This window comes from Leptosomus discolor, chromosome 1 (genome assembly GCF_034619465.1).
Source record: "Leptosomus discolor isolate bLepDis1 chromosome 1, bLepDis1.hap2, whole genome shotgun sequence".
In the NCBI taxonomy this organism is placed as follows: Eukaryota; Metazoa; Chordata; class Aves; order Leptosomiformes; family Leptosomidae; genus Leptosomus; species Leptosomus discolor.
The window spans coordinates 132992661-133006545 of NC_141391.1; the positions used below are offsets into that span (position 1 = coordinate 132992661).

The 13885-nt window shown below is 46.4% G+C and overlaps 1 protein-coding gene across 1 annotated transcript in view; it reads right to left on the reverse strand.

Moving 5' to 3' along the window:
* Nucleotides 1-13404, reverse strand: part of CLCN1 (chloride voltage-gated channel 1) — a 48706-nt gene extending 35302 nt beyond the window's left edge. Inside the window, exons 1-4 of the mRNA XM_086460773.1 lie at nt 13286-13404; nt 13061-13143; nt 12207-12448; nt 52-205 (exon numbers count right to left, since the gene is read on the reverse strand). Of these exons, the coding sequence (XP_086316899.1) occupies nt 52-205; nt 12207-12448; nt 13061-13143; nt 13286-13404 (598 nt within the window). The remainder of the gene's footprint in view (nt 1-51; nt 206-12206; nt 12449-13060; nt 13144-13285) is intronic.
* Nucleotides 13405-13885: the final 481 nt, after the last annotated feature.

Here is a 13885-nt window from a genome sequence, read left to right on the forward strand (position 1 = left end):
TGGCCTACCCAATATCTGATTATAGGGTAACGAAAGATGAATTGTCTCTACCTTGACATTTGGAATAGTGTTCTTCTTTGATCTCTACTTGACTCTCACGTTTCAGGGGTCTTTCATTGTTGTTTTGGGCTGGCTTCTTGTTCAGTAGTTTTGCTGCTTCCTTCTCTGCAAAGTTGGTTATCTGGTCTGTGTATTGGCCATAAAGCTAGAGGAGCAGAAAGCAAGAGAGATCAAAAGGAAAAGGTAAGGCAAATGTTGCTTCACAAATAGCATTAAAGATGAAAAGGCAGATCTACTAAACAGTCTGAGGTGCAGACCCAAATGTACCCAAGCAGGGAGACAGAGACAAAGAAACCCTCAGACAGATGTGGATCTTTTTTTTTTTTTTTTTTTTTTTTTTTTAAATTTTTCTTTTGCCTTTCTGGTTTCCTCTTTCCAATCTCTCCAAAATCTTTTCATCTCCTTTTTGGGGGTACAAGATGTGATCACGGAATATTAATTGCTTCCTAACATCCTGAGAAAGAGCTGGCTGGGGTCTGAAGAGACTGAGCAGGCTTTCTGGAGGTACAAAAGAAGGTCAAAGTAGTTCACATGAGATTGCCATGCTCAGGGCTGTCTCGTAGATTTCAGCAGCACTGTAAACATCTCTGAAGGTTTCAAGAGGTATTACACCATCAAACAGGCTGCAGGAATGTCCTGCATCTGTTCCTCCTGCTGCCAAAGAATGCTTAAAAGGGCACATAGCTACTGATGATGTCTGCTGAGGAAAAGCAGCAGCATCAGCTCAGAAATATCACAGAGTACTGCACACCTCCTCCCATTATTTACCCAAATCATCATGCAAAGTCCTCACATATCTCTAATTCCTCTGAATTTCCGAACTACTTAATCTAGTCTTTGTCTTCAGATTCAGTTGGACTTGATGATCTCAGAGGTCTATTCCAACCTTATGATTCTATGATTCTAATCTTGAAATGCAATTGGTTATATACAATTCACAATTAGCTACATATGCTTACCAAAGACATTTCCAACATTCATCTGTAGTAAACTTGGAAGTTGTGCTGTCTTGTAAACAACAAGATCTCAAGGGAGTTTGAAGGATCCTGACTGTGCCCCCATGTTTGTTTATCAGACTCCCTGAAGAGCAGCTATCCTACCTCGCTCTTTCAGAGTATAGGTGTGGAAGGTGTGCATTTGAGAAGAGGAGAATAAGCCTCTCCTCCTCACACGTCCTTGAATGAACCAGCTTTGACTTTACTTGAGGTCAGGTTACCATCTGATGTACTGCCTGTGATCTTGGCAGTTCTCACCTGTGAGAAGGGGACCCTTTGCTTCCTCCCCAGCACAACATCTGCTTCTAAGATTTTCTGAGTGGCAGCAGGAGAGTGAGCAATGCTCACTACAGACACTTCAGCTGAAGAATGACAAGACATATGAGAGATATAAATCACTACCATGTGCTTAGGAAACAGCTTCATGTCTCCTACTTTTGAAGTGACACAGGAGATGTTGCTCCTGTTCCCTTGAGATCAGATAGATTCAGAGACTTACAAAAAGATTTATGCTGGAATGCACCTCTGAAGATTTCTAGTCCAAGCCTCTGCTTACAGCATGTGAACTCCAAAGCTAGATCAGGCTGCTCAAGACCTTGTCCAGGCAACTCCTAAATATCTCCAAGGATCGAACTTCCCCAGGTTCTCCAAGTACCTGTTTCAGTGCTTTACCAATCGATATTTCCATATAACAATTATGACTGTAAGTCCTAAGTAGTTTATTTAATTGCATGTATTGCTCAAGAGACACTTGAACCGTGTGCAATAGCTCCCTTCGAAGACCCTAGGTTTTTTTCACAGAACACACATCTAGGCTTTTAAAAATCATCCTGTTCTTAAGGTGGCTTACCTGCTGTCTCTTAAACAAATTGATCCTGTCTGAAGACCTGAAAGTATTCTTCCATTCATCACTGTATTGGAAGCTGACAAATTTAATGTAATTATTGACCACATGATTATCAACACACTCTAGGCAAATTAAGCAATGCAGAATCTTTGCAGTGAGGAATGGCCATGCTCTGACCCCCATATTCAAGGGAAGCTGTCACATATAGAATCCAGTCCTAAATAGCAGACTGTTCCTTTTTTCTCTGTCTATTTCATCCAGAAATGCCAAGTACTAGCAGGCTTTAGACAAATGCATCTTCACATCACCTCAGCTAATGTTTCGTTGCCTTTACATGGTCATGAGGGATGGGTTTACATCAAATACACCTTAATCCAAACTATGAACTCAAACCCTTGCCAAGCATGATGTTCAAATTAGAGACTTCCATCTGTCCAGATGGAACAGCATGACAGTATGGGGCCGGATGAAATCCACCTGAGAGTACTGAGGGAGCTGGCGGAGAAGCTGGCCAATTGATCAGCAATCCTGGTCAACAGGGGAGGTCCCGGAAGACTGGAGACTTGCCAATGTGACACCCATCTACAAGAAGGGCTAGAAGAAGGATCCAGGGAACTACAGGCCTGACAGCCTGGCCTCGGTACCAGGGAAGATTATGGAGCGGTTCATCTTGGGTGCGCTCACACAGCAAGTGCAGGATGACATCCAGGGAATCAGGCCCAGCCAGCATGGGTTCATGAAAGGCAGGTCCTGTTTGATCAGCCTGGTCTCCTTCTATGATCAGGTGACTCGCCTAGTGGATGAGGGAAAAGCTGTGGTTGTTATCTACCTGGACTTCAGCAAGGCATTTGACACAGTCTCCCACAGCATCTGGTTGGACAAGCTCGTGGCTCATGGCTTAGACAGGTGTGCTCTCCACTGGGTCAGAAACTGGCTGGATTGTTGAGCCCAGAGAATAGTGGTAAATGGAGTGAAATCCAGTTGGCGACTGGTCACAAGCGGTGTTCCCCAGAGCTCAGTATTGGGGCCGGTCTTCTTTAATATCTTTATCATCCACCTGGATGAGGGGATTGAGTGCACCCTCAGTAAGTTTGCAGATGACATGAAATTAAGCGAGAGTGTTGATCTGCTTGAGGGTAGAGAGGCTCTGCAGAGGGATCTGGACAGGCTGGATCGATGGGCCAAGGTCAATTGTATGGAGTTTAACAAGGCCAAGTGCCGGGTCCTGCACTGTGGCCACAAAAAAAACCCATGCAGCACTACAGGTTTGGGGAAGAGTGGCTGGAAAAATGTCCAGCAGAGAAGGACCTGGGGGTGTTGGTTCACAGCTGGCTGAATATAAGCTGGCAGTGTGCCCAGGTGGCCAAGAAGGCCAACAGCATCCTGGCCTGTATCAGAAATAGTGTGACCAGCAGGAGTAGAGAACTGATCATGGCCCTGTACTCAGCACTGGTGAGGTCACACCTTGAGTACTGTGTCCAGTTTTGGGTGCTACAGTATAGGAAAGACGTTGAGGTCCTGCAGCAGGTCCAGAGAAGGGCAACGAAGCTGGTGAGGGGTCTGGAAAACATGTCTTATGAGGAGCGCCTGAGGGAACTGGGATTGTTTAGCCTAATGAAGAGGAGGCTGAGAGGAGACCTTATTGCTCTCTACAACTGCCTAAAAGGAAGATGTAGTGAGGCTGGTGTTGGTCTCTTCTCCCAAGTAACTAGTGACAGGACAAGAGGTAATGGCCTCAAGTTGTGCCAGGGCAGATTTAGATTGGATATTAGGAAAACTTTCTTTACTGAAAGAGTGGTTAGACATTGGAACAGGCTGCCCATGGAGGTGGTGGAGTCTCCATCCCTGGAGGTGTTCAAAAGACGAATAGATGCGGTGCTTAGGGACATGGTTTAGCAGTGTTAGGATAATGGTTGGACCTGATGATCTCAAAGGTCTTTTCCAACCAAAATGAGTCTGTGATTCTATGATTCTATGACTCTATGAATGTTAAAAGTCCTCATACGGTATCCTAGTTCGCTGCTTCTATCTGGCTGGACAATGATGCACTCAGGATTTGGGAAAAAAAGGAGTTGTTAGTCTCTGGACACAAAAATGAAGTTTCTGTCCCGGAGAACAAGTTAGTTTCAACTCACTTAAAGAATCCTTTATAGACATGCTCTGCTTCTCCAGAACTCTGACAGTATTTAAAATGGTAGGAGATTGTGCGACAGAGAAAGAATCTGGATATCAGAGGATGACCTTAAAGCAAAATTAGGTTAGATAAGAAATATCCACTCCATTAGAAGGCATGCAAAACTAAAAATATAACACAGTAGGGCTTATACTGTTCCTTCTTCTGATGCTCCCTCTCTAACAAAAGGAACACAGAGTTTCTGAGCACCAGAAAAAATTGAGAGAATTTTAAAAGATATCAGTTACCACCTAAAGGGTTGATCCAGAAAAGGTACTATCATGCCTAGCTTGGCTAAATTCTGAGTGAGAACATGATAATGCTGCAAAAACAGCTGAAGATATAAATACTGCTAAAGGGCATGGCGGGGAAATACAAACAAAAAATATCCAAGGAGAAAGCACAACCAGGGTAAAGTTCACTTTCAGAGAGGGAGCATTTATTAATGTTTAAATGTAAATAAAACAGCAAGGTTTGTTTTTCCAAAAAAGATGCGGAAGTTTCATTGCTTGAGTAATGGAGGAAAAGCTGCACAGAATCTCAGGAGAAAAATATATACAGCACCACAACCTCAAGGCTTTTCTGGGAGCTATATAAAACTGCCCTCCTCTCACAGTCCAAAGCCTAAGCTATTTCTCATGCTATTCAGACTGAACAATATGTTCTCCACAGCATACTCCAATCTAGAAATCCCTTCCCCCAGCACTGCCAGTGCGTACTGTTTTTAATCTGCTGCTCCTGGCCGTTGAGGCAGTCTTGGGCTTTACTGCTCTCACTCCCATTTGTAGTCATCTTGCTATTCCTGAAATGATCTTCCTTAGGCTTTTTTTCTGATGGATCACAAAAGAATAGCCATATTTGGTCTCAAAGGTGAAACCTCCCAAAGCTCACTTCATAAGTAAATTTAAATGTCAGTAAAAAGTCTAGGCTCAACTGCTTAGACATTGAGCCAATGAGGCACATGTGAGGGGGAAGGGGCAGGCACAAATAATAGTTCTTGCTGAAGAACAGAAGGCAAAGGGGAGACCTAACAGCAGTCTGCCATCTGGCGAGGGGTGTTGGAGAGAAACATCAGAGCAAGACTTCTCAGAGGGGCACAGTGAAGGACAAAAAGAAAAAGGTGTAACTTGCAAGAAAGGAAAGTACATGCAAAAGGCAAACATGTCCCCATCCACCCCCTCTTGAGGGTGATTCAGCATGGGAACAGATGCCAGAAGGGCTGGGGAATCTTCAGTCTTGAAGATGTTCAGAACGTGCCTGGACAAGGCCCTGGACAACCTGACCTAGCTTTAGAGTCAGCCTTGCTGTGAGCAGGGGCTTGGGCTAGAGACCTCCAGAGGCCCCTCCCACCTACATCTTTCTGTGAGTCTGTTATTCTGTATTACTACATTGCTTAATTACTTATTACACATACCTCTCACTACACCCGTCTGTGTATTGCTGAGTGAGCTTTCTGCCATGAACATCCTTTCTATAGTCATGAATAACACAGCTTCTAAATACTTCACCAGCTGTAGCTGCTTTCTCATGCAGAAAGAAAACAACACAAAGTCCTACAGTGATGAGAATGTATATTTTTATCAGTGTATATTACATCATCTATCATATATCTACTATCTGTTATCCTAACTGTCCAAAATTATGTATATATTACTATTATTATCCTACTACTACTATTATTTTCTGTTAACCACTATATGTTTTTTGATCATCAGTTTTCTGAAGGTCCCAGGCCAAAGACCAAGATTTTACTGTTCTATGGCCTGCGTAAACCAAATCAAATTGCAGTCAGGATGAAATAGAATCATAGAATCATTAGGTTGGAATATACCTCTGAGATCATCAGAGTCCAACCGTTGACCTAACACCACCATGCCCACTAAACCGTGTCCTGAAGTGCTATATCAACACGTTTTTTTAACACCTCCAGGGATGGTGACTCCACCACTTCGCTGGGCAGCCTGTTCCAATTTTTCACCACTCCTTCAGTAAAGAAATTTTTCCTAATGTCCAATTTAAATTTCCCTTGGCGCAACTTGAGGCCGTTTCCTCTTCTCCTACTTGGGAGAAGAGAACGACACCCACCTTGCTACAACCTTTCAGGTAGTTGTAGAGAGTAATAAGGTCTCCCCTCAGCCCCTTCTTCACCAGGCTAAACAACCCCAGTTCCCTCAGCTACTCCTTATAAGACCTGTTCTCCAGGCCCTTTACCAGCTTCGTTGCCCTTCTCTGGTCATGCTCCAGCACCTCAATGTCTTTCTTGCAGTGAGGGGCCCAAAACTGCACACTGTATTTGAGATGCAGCCTTACCAGTGCCCAAGTAGAGGGGCACAATGACTTCCCTACTCCTGCTGGCTGTGCTATTTCTGATACAGGCTAGGATGCTGTTGGCCTTCTTGGCCACCTGGCACACTGTCGGCTCATATTCAGCCAGCTGTCAACCAGCACCCCCAGGTCTTTTTCTGCCTGGCAGCTTTCCAGCCACTCATTCCCAAGCCTATAGTGTCGCACGGGGTTGTTGTGACCGAAATGCAGGACCCGGCACTTGGTCTTGATAAGCCCCATACAACTGAACTCGGCCCATTGATCCAGCCTGTCCTGGTCCCCCTGCAGAGCCTTCCTACCCTCAACACTCCCACCCAATTTAGTCATCTGCAAACTTACTGAGGGTGCACTCAATCCCCTCAGCCAGATCATTGACAAAAACATTAAACAAGACTGGCCCAAAATCTGAGCCCTAGAGAACACCGCTTGTGACCAACCACCAGCTGGATTTAACTCCATTCACCACCACTCTCTGTGCTTGGCCATCCAGCCAGTTTTTAACCCAGCTTAGTGTGCACCTGTCTAGGCCATGAGCTGGCAGCTTTCTTAGGAGAATGCTGTGGGAGATGTTGTCAAAGGCTTTAGTAAAGTCCAGGTAGATGACATCCATAGCCTTCCCCTCATTGACTAGGTGGGTCACCTGGTCATAGAAGATCAGGTTGATTAAGCAGGACCTGCCTTTGATGATCCCATGCTGGCTGGGCCTGCGTTCCTGTTTGTCCTGCACGTGCCATGTCAGTGCCCTCAAGATGAACCACTCCATAATCTTCCCTGGAACCGAGGTCAGGCTGTCAGGCCTGTAGTTCCCCGGATCCTCCTTCTGGCCCTTCTTGTAGATGGGTGTCACATTGGCAAGTCTCCGGTCATCTGGGACCTCCCCTGTTGACCAGGACTGCTGATAAATGATGGAGAGTCGTTTGGCCAGCTCCTCTGCCAGCTCCCTCAGTACTCTCGGGTGGATCCCATCTGGCCCCATAGGCTTGTGGATGTCCAGGTGGCAAAGCAGGTTGTTAACATTCCTCCTGAATTACAGGGAGTTTATTCTGCTCTTGGTCCCCATCTTCCAGCTCAGGGGGCTGATTACCTTGCAGATTCCTCGTCTGACACTAACAGACTGAGGCAAAGAAGGCATTAAGTATCTCAGCCTTTTCCTCATCCTTGGTGACAATGTTCCCCTCCTCATCCAATAGAGGATGGAGATTCTTCTTAGCTCTCTTTTTGTTGTTAATGTATTTGTAGAAACATTTTTTGTTATCTCTCATGGCAGTGGCCAGCCTGAGTTCTAGTTGGGCTTTTCCCTCTCTGATTTTCCCTCTGCATTACCTAACAATATCCCTATACTCTTCTTGAGTTGCCTGCCCTTTCTTTCAAGAGTAGTAAACCCTCATTTTTTCCCTGAGTTCAAGCAAAATCTCCCTGTTCAACCAGGCCAGTCACCTTCCCCACCAGTTAGTCTTCCAGCACACAGGGGCAGCGTGCTCCTGGGCCCTTAGTATTTCCTCCTTGAAGAATGTCTAGCCTTCCTGGACCCCCTTGCCCTTCAGGACTGCCTCCCAAGGGAGTCTCTCGACCAGTGTCCTAAACATCCCAAAGTTAGCCCTCTGGAAATCCGTGGTTGTGGTTTGGCTGACTCTCCTTCCAACTTGACCAAAAATAGAGAACTCTATCATTTTGTGGTCACTAAGCCAAAGATGGCCTCCGACCACCACATTTTCCGCCAGTCCTTCTCTGTTCATAAACAGTAGGTCAAGTGAGGCACCTCCCCCAGTAGGCTCCCTTGCCAGCTGTGTCAGGAAGTTCTCTTCCACACACTCCAGGAACCCCCTGGACTGTTTCCTCTCTGCTTTGTTTTATTTCCAGCAGATATATGGTAAGTTGAAGTCCCCCCCAAGGACAAGGACAAGTCCCCCACAACGATGGTGAGACTTCTGCCAGTCGCTTCTAGAATGCCTCATCTGCCTCTTCCTCCTGGTTGGGTGGTCTATAACAGACTCCCAGCAGGATATCTGCCTCCTTGGCCTTCTCCCTCATCCTTACCCATAAGCACTTGGCCTTGTCCTTACAATCATTAATCTCTACACAATTGAAACACTCCGTAACATACAAAGCCACCCCATCGCCTCTCCTTCCCTGCCTGTCCCTTCTGAAGAGCTTATAGCTATCCATTGCAGCATTCTAGTCATAGCTTCCAACCTACATATGAAACAGGAGGCAGCAGCTAGCAAAAGAAAAGGGCACCACAGAATCAAAATCTCTCTCTGACAACTGGTTTTTCACATGGAGAAAGAAATCTTAGTGGTTAGTCTGCATGGAAATGGATGGAAACATGTGCAGCAGATTGCTTTTCATGCTAATAATGTAAGTGCACATGTTTGTACAAGGTGTACATTAACATGCATATTTATATTTCACCTGCATGTGCATGAATGGCTAGAAAAATATACATATGCACAACAAGCCTAGTTTTGCCAGAGTGTGTCTGCATACAAAGTTTCATACAGAAACATACATGCACATGTGTACGTGATTGTTTATTTAAAAGTATTTCTAGGGCATATTTTTTAGTAAATCTATAAATACAGCTGTCCATTTTTCAGACTGCAAATTGTGTTCACAAATGCATGCTTGCTTGGGGACATTAGTAAATCACAAAAGTGTTCAGGAGATGATTAATGCATCCTCTCCCTCATCCTCCAATCATTCACCTAAGTATTCGTGTAAGGGGATTTATATACATGTAAGGAGAAATACTCACTTTGTATGATTTTCACACTCTCTCCTTCAACATTTGACTGGATCCTTCATTGCTCTAAAGCCCTCTTACATCATCCTTGTTGTTCTCACGAACAAGGAGGGCCTAGTGGCTAACGTGAAGCTCAGTGGAAGCCTTGGCTGCAGTGATCATGAAATGTTAGAATTCAAGATACTCAGGGCAACAAGGAGAGTGCACGGCAAGCTCACTACTCTGGACTTCAAGAGAGCAGACTTTGACCTCTTCAGGAATCTGCTTAGTGGAGTACCATGGGATGAAGCCAGGAAGGGGAGAGGGACCCAAGAAAGCTGATCCATATTCAAGGATCACGTCCTCTGAGTCCAGGAGCAATGCATTCCAAAAAGGAAGAAGGAAGCCAAAAATGCAAGGAGGCCTGCGTGGATGAACAGGGAACTCCTGGACACACTTAAAGACAAAAAGAGAATTTACAGAAAGTGGAAGAAAGGACAGGTAGACTCGGAAGAATACAAAGAAGTGTCCGAGCAGCCAGGGATCAGGTAAGGAAAGCTAAAGCCCAGATAGAATTAAATACGGCCAGGGATATCAAGCATAACAAGAAAAGCTTTTATAGCTATGTCAATGATAAAAGGAAGACTAGGGAAGCTCTGGGCCCTCTCTGTAAGGAAACGGAACTGGTCACAAGGGGTATGCAGAAGGCTGAGGTTCTCAATGACTTCTTTGCCTCAGTCTTCACCAGCAAGGGCTCTAGCCATACTGTCCATGCTGCAGAAGCTAGAGGTGGGGACTGGGAGAAGAAAGATTCACCCACTGTAAGTGACGAGCAAGTTTGTGACTATCTAAAGAACCATGGAACCTGATGAGATCCATCCGTAGGTCCTGAGAGAACTGGCAGACAAAGTTGCTAGGCCACTTTCCATCATATTTGAGAAGTCATGGCAGTCTGGTGAAGTGTCCACTGACTAGAAAAGGGGAAACATCACCCCAGTTTTCAAAAAGGGAAAAATGGAAGACCCGGGCAACTACAGGCCAGTCATTCTTACCCCTGTGCCTGGCAAGATCATGGAGCAGATCCTCCTGAAGGCTCTGCTATGGCACATGGAAAATGTGGAGGTGATTGATGGCAACCAGCATGGCTTCACCAAGAGAAAATCCTGCCTGATGATTCTGGTGGCCTTTTAGGATGGAGTTAGAGCATCCTTTCTGGACTTGTGCAAAGCCTTTGACACTGTCCCGCATGACATCCTGGTCTCCAAATTGGAAAGATATGGATTTGACGGGTGGACCACTCGGTGGATAAGAAATTAGCTGGAAGGTCGCACTCAAAGAGTTGTGATCAATGGCTTGATGTCTGAGTGGAGAGCAGTGACAAGCGGTGTTCCTCAGGGCTCGGTACTGGGACCAGTGCTCTTTAACATCTTTGTTGGCAACATGGACAGTGGCATTGAGAGCACCCACAGCAAGTTTTCTGACAACACCAAGTTGTGTGGTGAGGTTGACATGCTGGAGGGAAGGGATGCCATCCAGAGGGACCTTGACAGGCTGGAGAGGTGGGCCCAGGCCAACCTCATGAAGTTTAACAAGGCCAAGTGTAAGGTCCTGCACCTGGGTCGGGGCAATCCCAAGCACAGATACAGGCTGGGCAATGAGTGGATTGAGAACAGTCCTGGGGAGAAGGACTTGAGCTTGCTGGTGGATGATAGGATGAATATGAGCCAACAGTGTGTGCTCGCAGCCCAAAAAGCCAACCGTACCCTGGGCTGCATCAAAAGATGTGTGGCCAGCAGGTCAAGGGAGGTGATTCTGCCCCGCTACTCTGCCCTTGTGAGACCCCACCTGGAATACTGCGTCCAGCTCTGGAGCCCCCAACACAAGAAAGACATGGAGCTGTTGGAGCGAGTCCAGAGGAGGGCTACCAAGATGATCAGAGGGTTGGAACACCTTTCCTATGAGGACAGGCTGAGAGAGTTGGGCTTGTTCAGCGTGGAGAAGAGAAGGCTCTGGGGAGACCTTATAGCAGCCTTCCAGTACCTGAAGGGGGCCTACGAGAAGGCTGGAGAGGGACTTTTTACAAGGGCATGTAGTGATAGGACGAGGGGTACTAGTTGGAAGCTGGGAGAGGGCAGGTTTAGACTAGATATAAGGAAGAAGTTCTTCACCCCAAGGGTGGTGAGACACTGGAACAGGTTGCCTAAGGAAGTTGTGGATGCTCCATCCCTGGCAGTGTTCAAGACCAAGTTGGATGGAGCCTTGAGCAACCTGGTCTAGTGGGAGGTGTCCCTGCCATGGCAGGGGGGTTGGAACTAGATGATCTTTAAGATCCCTTCCAACCCAAACCATTCTATGATTCTATGGTCAGCTTAGTGGCAGGAAATAAGACACCAGGACTCTGCTATAAAACCTGCAGGAGGCTGTCCCAAAAGGAAAGGTGTAGGAGATACAGAGGATAATGGAAGAAAAAGCCATAACCGGGGTGCATCTGTGTCCCAGATATTTTCATGAACTGCTGCTTGTATAAACCAGAGCAAGAGTCAGGTCAAGAAGGGTTAGAAAATCCCTCATTTACAGCTCCCTTAAGAGTTACCAAAACTATCAAGATACATGCATGAGTCCATGACCATGAAGTGCTTTTCGGTCAGAGAGAAGTCAGAACAGAGCTCTGCATGACCTTGTCTATACAGCTGTGCAAGATAGATACCCATTATACACATAACTGTTCTCTTTGGTTTTATTCACTCTTCTGCTCTATCACTATGCAGCTGAAGGCAGCTGCAGTTTCTCTCTGCTGTTACGAATACCTTAATAGTCTGGTTGATTTTCCTCATCCCAGCTTGCCCATTCTAATTCTCATTGTATCCATGACAGGTGAAAACAACCCCTGACTCAAAATGATGATAGCACTCCTGGATGTAAATACAACCATGAAAGTCAATGCCTGACCTGGGAGTCAACAAGTGAAAGGATAATTGATAGGATTGGAAATGGACAGGAGTGTGTGCTCTACAGGTCCCCAAGAGCCTATGCGATCCCAGGGAGACCTGTGCTGCCACAAATGTCCCAGTTGTCCAGACCTACCTGTGGGTAGCTGAGGGAGTTCTCCAGGTAGTGCAGGTCGTCCCCTGTCCCCCCAGCCTCGTGTCCTGCCTCCAAAGGTATCCCATAATGGGTGCATTTTTTGAAGCAGACATAGTTGTATTGTGGCATGCCCCTGCCCAATGCTGGCTTCAATCTGGGTTCGTGTGTCATGGTCTCTGAGCATTCCATGCGTGTACTTTTCCTCACACTCAGTTGTAACAGAGCAGCAGCTCTGGCCTTACCTAGAACCACCTCATGTTCCGGCTGAGAGCATGACCTCCACACTTTCTTCTTCTCCCTCCTTCCTTTCTTTCTTTCCTCAGACAACACTGACTTGTGCTGTTCCTGCACTCACTTTCTCTCCGCCCCTCCTCCTACTCCTTGTGCCTCTCTCACTTTCTCCCCTTCCTGCCCAAAGGCAGTGATTGCAGGGTTTAACTATATTTATAGCAATCTTTGTCTGCCATATGATTCCCCAGTGCCATGTCTGATCTCAGCAAAAGTCACTAACTCTGCCAGGATTGAATGTAAGGTGTGGACACGAGGGGAACTCCTGAAGGAGAGGGAAGTGGGAGGTGGGGAGAGAAGGCAAGGCGGCGGTAAGACATGGGAGCACCCACCAGATACCACCCAGGATAAAGGGGCCCCTGTATCCTGCCCCTGTCAGGTGGAAGACAGAAGCCTAAATGAGAGAGGTGAGTGGAGGCAAGTTCATGGCCATAACAGAAGGTGAGCTCCCTCCTTGCCTGCCTCACCTCCGCAGGTGCCTCTGAGAAACAGATATGAGGCCCTGGTGGAGGATGGCCAGTCTAATGAGGATGTGGATGATAGGCAACCTATACGAGAGGTCTTACCACAGTCAGGTAGGCCTTCCAGCCGTATAGCAACCTCCTCCACAAGGAAGAAGAGAAGAGTTATAGTTGTTGGAGACTCACTCCTAAAGGGAACAGGGGGCCCAATATGTCGAGTTGACCCTCATCATAGGGAAGTCAGTCTGTAGTCTTTCTGGAGCTTGAATTAGAGATATGGCTAGGAGACTCCCCCAACCTAGTGCAGTCATCAGACTTATTACCCGCTACTGGTCCTCCAGGCAGGAGGGAGGAAGCTGCATCCTGTAGTCCAAAGGGAAGAGAGACTTCAGGGCCTTGGGACAATTATTGAAAGAGTCTGGTGTGCAAGTTATTTTCTCTTCCCTCATTGAGGGTGATGATATGGGAAGCAATAGAAGGATTCAGTCTGTAAATACCTGACTCCAAGAGGTTTTGAGTTCTTTGATAATGGCTGATTTTATAAGACAACAGGCCTGATGCTAATATGTGGGAAGAGCTTATCTTGTAGAAGGAGAAGGGTTCTAGGGCAACAATTAGCAGGGCTCATACACAGAACTTTAAACTAGATTCAAAGGGGAATGGGGTTGTAGCTGGGTTTGCACCGTCGGGGCAGTGATCTAGTATTAATGAGGACCAGAAGGCCTCCCATCCCCCCTAGGGTGAAGTCAGTGTGCTCAGCTCACTCCCTGAAATGCCTGTATACAAATGCACGCAGCATAGGAAACAAACAGGAGGAGTTAGAAATCTGTGTGCCGTCAAGGGATTAGCATCTGGTGGCAATTACAGAGACATGGTGGGACAGCTCACATGACTGGAATGTGATCATGGATGGCTATGCCCTTTTCAGGA